The 10,840-nt window shown below is 36.2% G+C and overlaps 1 protein-coding gene across 1 annotated transcript; it reads right to left on the reverse strand.

Annotated features, from left to right (window-relative positions):
• Positions 1-370: 370 nt before the first annotated feature.
• LOC126727895 (protein OCTOPUS) lies at positions 371-2,484 on the reverse strand. Its single transcript, XM_050433797.1, has one exon. It carries the CDS (start codon positions 2,273-2,275, stop codon positions 605-607), a length of 1,671 nt encoding a protein of 556 aa, XP_050289754.1. The 5' UTR covers positions 2,276-2,484; the 3' UTR covers positions 371-604.
• Between the last annotated feature and the right edge of the window lie 8,356 nt (positions 2,485-10,840).

A 10,840-nucleotide genomic window follows, 5' to 3' on the forward strand; every position in this document is an offset into this window, starting at 1 on the left:
ACAAAACTCTAGACTATAATCTCAAAACATAGTTCCTCACTTAAATTGGGTGAAGATCACATTAATTTACATCAGGTGTCTTTTTCTTTTTTCTTTTTTGACACCGAATTAACATCAGGTGTCTACTTCTAGACTTCTAGTAGTCACCTGTTCCTGCTCTACAATGATTTTCAATTCATATTCAAAGAGCCAGCCGCACAACTACTTGGACACATATTTCACTTCCCAGTGCCCACAACTACCCCCAAAATCATGACCTATCAATAATTTCAAAAATATCTATAGTAAATATTGCATCATTTCAAGAACCAAAAATGTTCTGGCCACGTAAAATAAAAACAGATCATGACAGGTTAGAATACTAAGTATATGACAAGCATATTTGGACATTTTATATTTCCATATAAGTTCTCATTACCATCAAGAGCAAGGAAAACAAAAGGCGATCAGTTTTCTAATTCCATTACTGGTATTATTAGAAAAGCATATTGATCAGAGAAAAGACTACAATATGATGTGCTTTTATCCCAACAACAAGAACTAAACACATTTTTATATATGTCTTTACAACAAGATATGTCTTAGAAGAACAGTTGATGCACCTTCACAAGACAGTCCTGGCTATAGAACTCGAGCTCCTTAGCTTACTCTTTCCCGATTTACTTCTGCGGTAGCTTCTTAACGGTGTCAAATAGAACCTCAACAGGCCATTATGATCAAGGTTGTTTGGCGAATATCTCGCGCTCCGGCTGTGTTGCAGTATGACCTCTTCTCTTCTCTTGACACCATTGGCTTTGGTCTCAGCATGATTGAACAATCCAGCCACCTTGCACGGGTTTCTACAGCTAACACTATAGCTCCGGATAAGCTTTTGGCTCACAGACCCATTTCCATTTGCTTCTCCATTGGCTACCCTCCTAAGTTTCTGCCAAGACTCACCAAAGGAGGAACGATCAACCACATTTCCTCCAACACACTTTTCTTCATTCCCATTCTCACAATTCCTATCATTTCGCCGCCTATGCGGCTTGAAATTGAAAATATTCCGCACCTTATTCCACTTGCCCAACTTGTTGAAACCGCTCTGACTAACAACAGAGTCCTTGGAACCCGAATGGACACTCTCAGAACCATTGGTGTCCCTTAAATTCTGGTCTGCAATCAGCAACTTAGCCCCATAGAATAACTCTGTGGTGGCAGGCGAAACCTTAGCGTTGGATATCAATTTCAAGTCATCTACTTCTTTATTACAAAGCGAATTGGAGCGATCAAAGCTCCTCCTCCTCGTAGTCCTAGACATTTCCGAATAGTAATCTTTTGTCTGAGCTGAACCTCCAGGAGGAGGAGGACTCGTTAAATCCAACGATAATCGACTCTGATTAACATCCTCGACAACCGAAACCAGAGGCGAAAGCTGCCTCGGATTTGGATTCGGAAATGCCTTTGCTCCGATCACATAGCCATCCCAGGAAGCTCTAGGCTCGTCGAACGAGTACCGTGCCGCCGCGGCATCGACGGAAAACCTTGGGTCCATGTCACAAGATCTCCTCCCAAAACCATAGTCCCCTATCTCCGATTGCGTCTCCCTCCACGGCCGCGCGCGGCGGTTGATATCGGCATCGACGGTGTCGCAGTCGTTCTTAGTGTTCTTCTTGCTCTGCTTTCGGCGCCATTTGCTCAATTTCTTGGTGAATACTGAAGCTGCTTCCCAGACAATGTGCCTGAAGTCCATTCCTCCATTGCGCTTCTTGGTCTGCCATTCGAGATCTATGAACTCTTTCATCGTCTTCAACTCCACATTCTCGTCTTCTTGAACATTCGGAGCTTCAGAAACCCTAATTTCTTCTTCTTCTTCTTCTTCTTCTTCTTCATCTTCATCTTCTTCTTGCTGTTCTTCATTTTCGTCCTCTTCCCTCAGCTGAAACCCTAATTCCTCGACCTCAAAGCCTCCCGGAACCGCGTCGTGGTCGTGGTCGTGGTCGTGGATACTGAAGAGGTCGGAGAGAGTGTTGCGAGACCTGACGTCGCAGGATTTACGGCGGGGAGGGTCGGAGACGGCGGCGGAGGAGGAGGCGGAGTAAGATTTGGTGCGGCGGAGGGCGGCGGAGGAGGAGGAGGCGGTTGGGATGGGGATCTCGTGGCGAGTGGCGGAGTCGATGGAAGCGAGGCGCTCGCGGAGGCACGAGGCACAGAAGCCGGTGATGGGTTTGGAGGGGTGGCGGTGACACCTGGAAACGCGGATACATCGAGGTTGGGAATGGGAATGGGATGTCATCACTGCACGAAAGGAGTGGTGGCAAATCGGTGCATGTTGACTCTATCACACTATATTATATGTATAGTCTATATAGACTAGTAGCTGGCTTGGCTGGTTGTGTGTGAATGGAGGAGAGTGTGAGTGATGTAACTGGTAAAAGCACAGAGTGGGACAGTAGGAGTTGGAGTGACAAATGAAATGCAAGGGGAAGCTCGGAAAGGAAAAGGAAAGGAAACCCTCCATCATAATCATAAACACCCTCTCTTTTCTTTCTTTATTTCTTTTTCTTTTTCTCTTTTTTTTTTTTTTTATGTAATATATTTTCAGATAATTTTTTTATAAATAATTTCAACTTATGATATTCCCTCAGCTCCGAATAATAATTCTTTATTATTATATCAAAATACTGATTTTTTTTTCTTAGATATTTTCCTATAATTTGATGGTTGGTTGGAGAGGGAAATTTAAACATAGGTATCTACTTTTGAAATATCAAAATGTGTTAATTAGATAAGTTACCAGATTTTTTTACTTTTTTTAATAAAATATATTAGTTAGTACTATTTTGCATAGTTATCAAAACTGTATTAGAGGTTGACCTAGTTGAAAGATTGATTAACTAGTTCAACTTGTTGTTCATTGGTTGAACCATAAGTTTATTAATTAAATAAATAATATATATTTTATAATTATAAAAAGCGGCTAAAATAAAATAAAAATACTCCATTTAGGTAAATTAATAAATTATAACAAAAAAAAATACTCCATTTAACTTTTTATTGACAAATTTTGACTCTTCTATAGTTTAGAAATTCTTTTTTTATATGTAAAGTTCATCACTTTATCATTAATAGGTCTCTTCTATAGTTTTATTACTATCTCTCTATCTCTTTCCATCTCATCACTATCTCTCTATCTCTTCAATCCCAACTCTCATCTAATAGTCTTTATCACTTCTATGTCTTTATCAATTTATCTTTTCAATCTTCAATAGTTCAATAATTCAGTTCATATTTCAAAGTTAAGTGACTTCAGTTTAGTCTTCTTTCACAGTTTTATATGGTATTTTTTTTCTTTTATCCGCAGGTCAAGAAGATTAACAAGTGTTCAATTTACACGATTTGAGATTAGATCATTACACATCTAGTATTTTACACCAAATTATTTTGAATAATGCTTTGATTCATAGGTTTAACGGTTTAACCAATTGTTCAATATGGATTTAATAACACTGCTATTTTGTATCTAATTCAAAAATGTAAGTATTATTTTTCATTTTTGCTTCTATGCTTCAAAGTTTACATCCAATCAAGAAAACAATGATGAATCAAGAGATGCTTAAGCAACTTTAGAGATCATAATGAAATTAAATGAGTAAATTATAAAGGAATAGAATGAAATGTATTTAGGTAATGAATGGAAAGGAAAAGAAAAGAAATTAATGAAATTAAGTAATCTGGTTTGGATATTTTAAAATAAAAAAAAATAAAAAGAAATTGAATATAAGTAATCTTGTTTAGGAATAACATAGAAAGAAATTAATGAAATCTTTTAATTAAGGAAAAGGTAATGGATGCCCTAAGGCGTTAATTTTGAAATTATTTTTAGAAACTTTTTATAAGGAAAGAAAAAAGTAAGTGCTTTTTTTACGACTTTTTATATTTCCCATGAAAGGAATATTAAAATTTTTCTAAAATGGTTCATTAACAAATGCCTTAAAAATACCCATTAATTGGACTCTTCACTTTTATAATTATACCACAATTTTAAAACAAAAGGGCTTAATGTTTGTGGGATATTTTGAGAGTTTTAGTGAAAATTTCATTAAACCTAATTTTATTCCCTTTAATTCCTCCCAATTTTGGGATAATGAAAAATTGAGATTTTGAGGAAAAATGGAAGAATGAGTGTTTCCTCTCACTTAAACTTTCAAATATGGGAATAATTTTTCTATTCCCTCTATCAAAATTCTGAAATAAAGGGCTTAATGTTTGTGGAATATTTTGGGAGTTTTAGTGAAAATTTTATTATACCTAATTTCACTAACTTTGTAGCTTAATTAATACTAATTTGTGTTTCTAACAAAAGATTTAAGCTTCAAAACCTCCTCCCCTAAATTATTAGGAAAAAGATTAGGACTTATCAATTAATTAATTATGAATAGCTGAAAAGTAATAGCACATACCTAAATGTTGGGATTAAGATTTAGTTTTTTTTTTTTTTTTTTTTTTTCCTTTTCTTATAAGTATGATTAAAACTTAGTACCACCGTACACTCTCGATGTCATGGTTATTCCATAAGTATAAGTGTTTGTGGGATGTGGGGGGTAAGAGTTGGGGTTTACGTCTCCAAGAGGAAGTTTTATACATATATACACTAAAATTATATTAGAGTAAAATTTCTATCTTGTATAAAAATAAAAAATAAAAAATAAAAACTTCGTTTTTTTTTTTTTTAGAAACAAACACACACATATACAAAAGAGAGGGAAAACTGTTTTAACACAAAAACACATCACAACTCTACTAAAAAATCATAGTAACTTTTAAGGAAGAGTGAGACAAATTATACTACACACAACACTCTCTTAAGTAATGTGGGACTCTCTTAGTTGTTGTTGTTATTAAGTAATTGTAGTAATATAATTGAACTGTTTTTTTTTTTTTTTTTTTTTTTTGGGAGATGGTTGTTAATGAATAGTTAAGGACAATAATTTACTCTTCTAAAAGAAAAGGACAAGAACTTGCATTCCAACAGACTACTTAAGTAAACAGTTTGAGAATCATGACTAATGAGTACGGGCTGTCCCATAAAACAAAAAGAATCATAGTTGGAGTGAGGATTTTTTCATAAAAGAAGCGCAGACAGCTTGCTTTCATCCTTCGCCTCACCTTTTTAATTTTCTAAGGATCAAAGGAAGAAAGCTAATGATATGGCTTGGAGTAGAAGTAGATTTAAAAGAGAACAATATTCAGATGAGAATAATTGCGAATTTTCTTTTTTAGTTTCTAGTACTTTCCTCTGTCCAAATAAAAGAATAAAATGACAAAATTCTTGTTTAAATAAGTTATGAATAGTTTTACCAATCGCTATGTAGCAAATTGAAAAAATTGATCTCCAAACCAGCTTTCTTTAGAAAAGGGAATCTAAACCAATAGCCGACAGCTCAAAAAGCGTAGTGAAAAATATTATATTTATAATATTTTTACAATAAATTTTAAGTGATATATTGTTATTAGTTGTTATTATTTGGATAAAAAAAAAGTAATCTTGGTGGTAAATTCAAATTTGAACCAATAACGACTAACCACTTATGATTTGTTGTGAAAATATTATAAAAATATTATATACATAACACTTTTTTGTATAACATTGTCTTAATTTGTTTATTTGTGAAATACTGACAAATCATCTAGAATATATTGCATTCAACGACAAAGTATTGCACGATTGAATGTAATTAGATAACATTATCGTCTCCTTGAATTTAGTTAAGGAATCTAAAAGTTACAACTAAAAAAAAAAGCTCAAAACCACACCAGAAACACAACTTGCTTCTTGGGGTTTGCACATATTTTAAGTCAACTCCACACGGGACACCATAATTGGCATGGGAATCCACACTTTTGTGTTCTTCCTGAGCAATTGCCACTAAAATAAAGACCAAATTCCGGAAAGAAGAGCCGTATATTCTATAATTATTACATCAAGGGTAAGTTAATAAATGCTTTTAGAACACATATTAATTATTTATTTTTAAAAATATTTTACGAAAAATTTAAAAAGTTGTAAAAAAAGTGGTATTATTTTTTATTTTTTCATAAAATTTTTCTAAAATAATTTATTAATGTATACTTTAGAGCCCCCTCAAAAAAAAAAAAATGTATACTTTAGAGTACACATTAATAAAACTCTTACATCAATTAAAACAAATATACATCTTCGTTCTTGAAGTAAGTGACTACTTCAGCTTTTGCCGCATTTCTCTCGAAATTCACTTTTTACAAAGCTTATCCTAAATGTAAGAGCAATGCTACTTACACAAAAAATTTATAATATTTTGCTCAATAATTAAGTGGAAAATATTTTATGAGTTTTTACATACTCACTAATAATATTTCTTTTTTTTATTTATTATTAGTAATTTACCACATCAGTCCGACATAAAGTTTTTTGTGTCTATGGATATTTTTGCCTTTGTCTCTTTTCTTTTTTTTGTTTCTTTTTTTTTTTTTTGAGGAAAAATACCGAGCAATGTTATTAAGGAACTGGAAAATCAGAAACTACAAATTTAGAAATGTTTGGGGGATACATGAAACTACAAATTTTGTCTTTGTCAGTTGGATACATGAAATTAGGAGAATTTTTTTCCCCTTTTTGATGTGGGACTAGGAGATTAACCACAATGTTGATACAAAATTGAAAATTTTAGTTTATTTACATTTTTAAAAGTTTATATTTTTAAGAAACAAATATATTGTTGCCCAATTTCTTTGTTTTAAACCCGATAAACTAATTAAAATAAACTCCTCAACACTCATCTTCAAGATCCAAAGAGCTCCTAAATTTGGGTTTCTGCTTTAGCAATTCAGTCTAAACAATCAATTAATGAAACCACGCATTTTGAAGGTTTGGGTGGGTAGATCTCAAATATGAACCATAACAAGAATTCTAGGTAAGCGAGGTAGTCAAATGTCCTGAAGTTCACCAATCGAAGAGCTATGAGAGAATATAACAACATACTAACAAAGCCAATGACCAACCAATAGGATAGGGTTGGTCAAAGGCACTTGAAATTCAAGCTAGAAAGGAAAAAATATAGAGTATCAAGGAATGCATACCTTCCCCTTTGACTTGAAGAGAATATTTATAGGGTTTTGATGGCGAGGTTGGTCTAAATTTTCTCCTTAGCTGATCCTAGCATTTGGCTCCAAAAGCATCAACCACGTGCAATATATCAATAGGAAGTAAAAGTATTGATATGAAAGTTATCACCATATTGAAATCAAAACGCCAACAAATATTTTTGTTAAATGCATCCATCGTATGCAACGCATGAGTTATTTTCCTAATTTTAGTAATAGGTTTACTCATAATATAAGCTTAGCTTGAGTAACCTAAAGTTAGATTTAGTTCAACTAATGTATAATAGAAGACTCATTGGATAAAGTAATATAAAAACGACAAAATGAATTAGATAGAGACTATATCAAGACATTATTAATTTATTTTCTAAAGATGGGGTTTTTGCATCATACGAGATAGCGCATAAAGAGTATTACAATTGGCAACCAATTCAGGCAATCACTTATATAATTCAAGTTGGTATGAGTGAATGTAATATAAAATGTAACAATTTCAAATGCATTATGAGAGATTTTATTAATTCATTTTCTAAATAGGGTTTATGCATCATACGTGTCAGTGCATAAAAAGCATTGCAACTGGCAACTAATTTAGGCAATCACTCATATAATTCAAGTTGGTGCAAGTGAATGTAATATAAAATGTGACAATTTCAATTGTATTATGAGAAGTTTTATTAATTTATTTTCTAAATGGGGTTTATGCATCATACGCATCAGCACATAAAAAACATTGCAACTGATAATTAATTTGGACAATCACTCATATAATTTAAGTGTGTACATGCGAATGGAATATAAAATGTGAAAATTTCAAAATGTATTATGAGAGGTTCTTTCTTTATAGTTTAGGTGGTTTGTATTATGAAAATCTCATATTTTCATCACTTTTCATAAAATTACATTATTAAAGTGCTACACTACAATAGGCTTAGGTAAGCCGCTTTAAGCTTTCAAAATTCTAGTGGTTTTTTTGTAATTTGAGAAGTTTGCCACACGGCGTGAACTAGAAGCTTTATGCATGCCAAATGATGAACAATTGTGCACACTTGTGCAGGTACCACAGTGTGACAAGAAAAGATACCAATAAATGCTTTTATGTCAAGGCCATGTTGGCGAAGTGGAACCTTTTAAATCAATTAGATGGTCAAATTGTGAGATTGGGTCCGATCAATGTTTCTTGGTGTTTAGGTGTCTTATATGCGGACTTTATGATCTAATGGTAATATTGGAAATCCAATTGGCGTACTTGAGGGATATGGTGAGTGGTTAATTCTTGAAGAACATGATTAAGATCAAATAGTTAGATCTTAGAAATGATGCGGTTCAAATCTTAGGCGGGATTGGTTAAACTTTGGTCAAACTTCTAAGTATGTGACATGTAATGATCACACGCCAATTACAAATCGAGAACACATCCATCCATTTGGAATATCATGAGAGAAATGTAGAGTGTGGTGAAATGTGGGATCAATCAGACCGTTAAATTGTGAGAATGAGATCGATAAATATTACACACAGTCTTTATGTTCATGTCTACATATCAAAGATTTGATAGGTAATACTAAAAAAAAATGGTGAAATATGGGAATATGTGAAATTTGGACTCAATCAAATGGTCGAATTGCGCTCGGGGGGTTTTCCATGGGCTCGATAGCTCGAGCCCAGGGAGTGGGTTTGGGGTGGAGTTAGGTATTAGGATTTCTAATATATATATTGTGGGGCTAGAGAATTTGTGATCCCGGCCCACTTTACATTAGGGCCCAAGGCCCGCGCCGAGGACATGCAACGAAAGTCCAAATGGCCTAAAGATGTAGCGGAGGATGATCCTGTCCTCGGCATCCCAAAACATAGAAGGAAAGAACGGCACACCATCAAAGAAAGCCCCCAGAGCGCTCCCAGAAGAAAGGGCGAGTAGAGTGTAGGAGCGGTTCAAGAAAAAGCTGTCACCTCCGCATTGAATGCGCCAACAAACGTCCTGGCCGCATTAATGGGGAAAGGACCCCTGAATAGTGTGGCGACAAAGAACAAGGTAAAGGCTGTCATTACTGCAATTAAGTGCTCTGCGCCTGACAGAACCATGCTCTTCAGCTTTTACAACCACCCCCAACCACTTTGGGTATGAGCTGATAAGACAAGTATCAGTCCTATAAAGCTGAACCTACACGTGGACATTCGAGGGAGGGGAAAAGCTAGTATAAAAGGAGGAGGAAGTATTCTAGAAGGGGGGGAGCATGATGTATCGTCTCTAGGACCATTGAAACCTAGCGTAAAAGGAATAATAAGAACGTTAAGCTCCTCAGACGAGGTCCAAGGACCGGAGCCACCCAGGCCGTGCCGAGGAGAAAGTCTTCTTGGATACGCTCAGTTCACCTCTGTGCGATCATCATGAACACCATGACTAACGACTATCCGTTCACCAAGGCCTAGCCTTTTAGCCCACTCTCTACAAATTTATTGTTTGGGCATTTAACATTCGAACCCAATACGAATTTGGGATCATTATAAATTGAGTCCTTACAATGGCTATTTGTGGGGCTAGAGAATTTGTGATCTCGGCCCACTTTACATTAGGGCCCAAGGCCCGCGCCGAGAAAAGATGTTGCCGAGGACATGCAACGAAAGTCTAAATGGCCTAGAGATGTAGCCGAGGACGATCCTGTCCTTAGCATCCCAAAACTTAGAAGGAAAGAACGGCACGCCATCAAAGGCAGCCCCCAGAGCACTCCTAGAAGAAAAGGTGAGTACAGTGTAGGAGCGGTTCAAGGAAAAACTGTCACCTCCGCATTGAATGCGCCAACAAACGTCCTGGCTGCATTAATGGGGAAAGGACCCCTGAACAGTGTGGCGACAAAGAACAAGATAAAGGCTGCCATTACTGCAATTAAGTACTCTGCGCCTGACAGAGCCATGCTCTTCAGTTTTTACAACCACCCCCAACCACTTTGGGTATGGGCTGATAAGACAAGTATCAGCCCTATAAAACTGAACCTACACGTGGACGTTCAAGGGAGGGGAAAAGCTAGTATAAAAGGATGAGGAAGTATTCCAAAAGGGGGGGAGCATGATGTATCGTCTCTAGGACCATTGAAACCTAGCGTAAAAGGAATAATAAGAACGTTAAGCTCCTCGAACGAGGTCCAAGGACCGGAGCCACCTAGGCCGTGCCGAGGAGAAAGTCTTCTTGGATACGCTCAGTTCACCTCTATGCGATCATCATGAACACCATGACTAACGACTATCCGTTCACTAAGGCCTAGCCTTTTAGCCTACCCTCTACAAATTTATTGTTTGGGCCTTTAACGTTCGAACTCAATACGAATTTGGGATCGTTACAAATTGAGTCCTTACAATTGGCGCAGTCTGTGGGGAGGCTTGTGCGTTGGCGCAGGCGGCAGTTAGTCATGGTAGGATCAAGCCCCTGTTAACAAGGGTCCCTCGAAAGAAATAATTTTGGCAGTGGTGCAAGCTATGCGAAAGCCTCTGCATCATTTCCAGCAACACGTGGTTGTTACCCTAACTCAACTCCCACTCAAGGCTACACTTCGAAGTGCCAATGGCACGGGCAGTTCTAGGGGCTTCTAACATCAAGTCTATGCCCCACACCTTTGTCAAGGGGCTAATCCTCGCGGGTCCAGTAGCCCAATTCACCGAATTCATATAAGTGTTGGACAGAATCAAGGTCTTGCATGGTCCTCGGACTCAAACCTATGGGGAA

This window comes from Quercus robur, chromosome 1 (assembly GCF_932294415.1).
Source record: "Quercus robur chromosome 1, dhQueRobu3.1, whole genome shotgun sequence".
NCBI lineage: Eukaryota > Viridiplantae > Streptophyta > Magnoliopsida > Fagales > Fagaceae > Quercus > Quercus robur.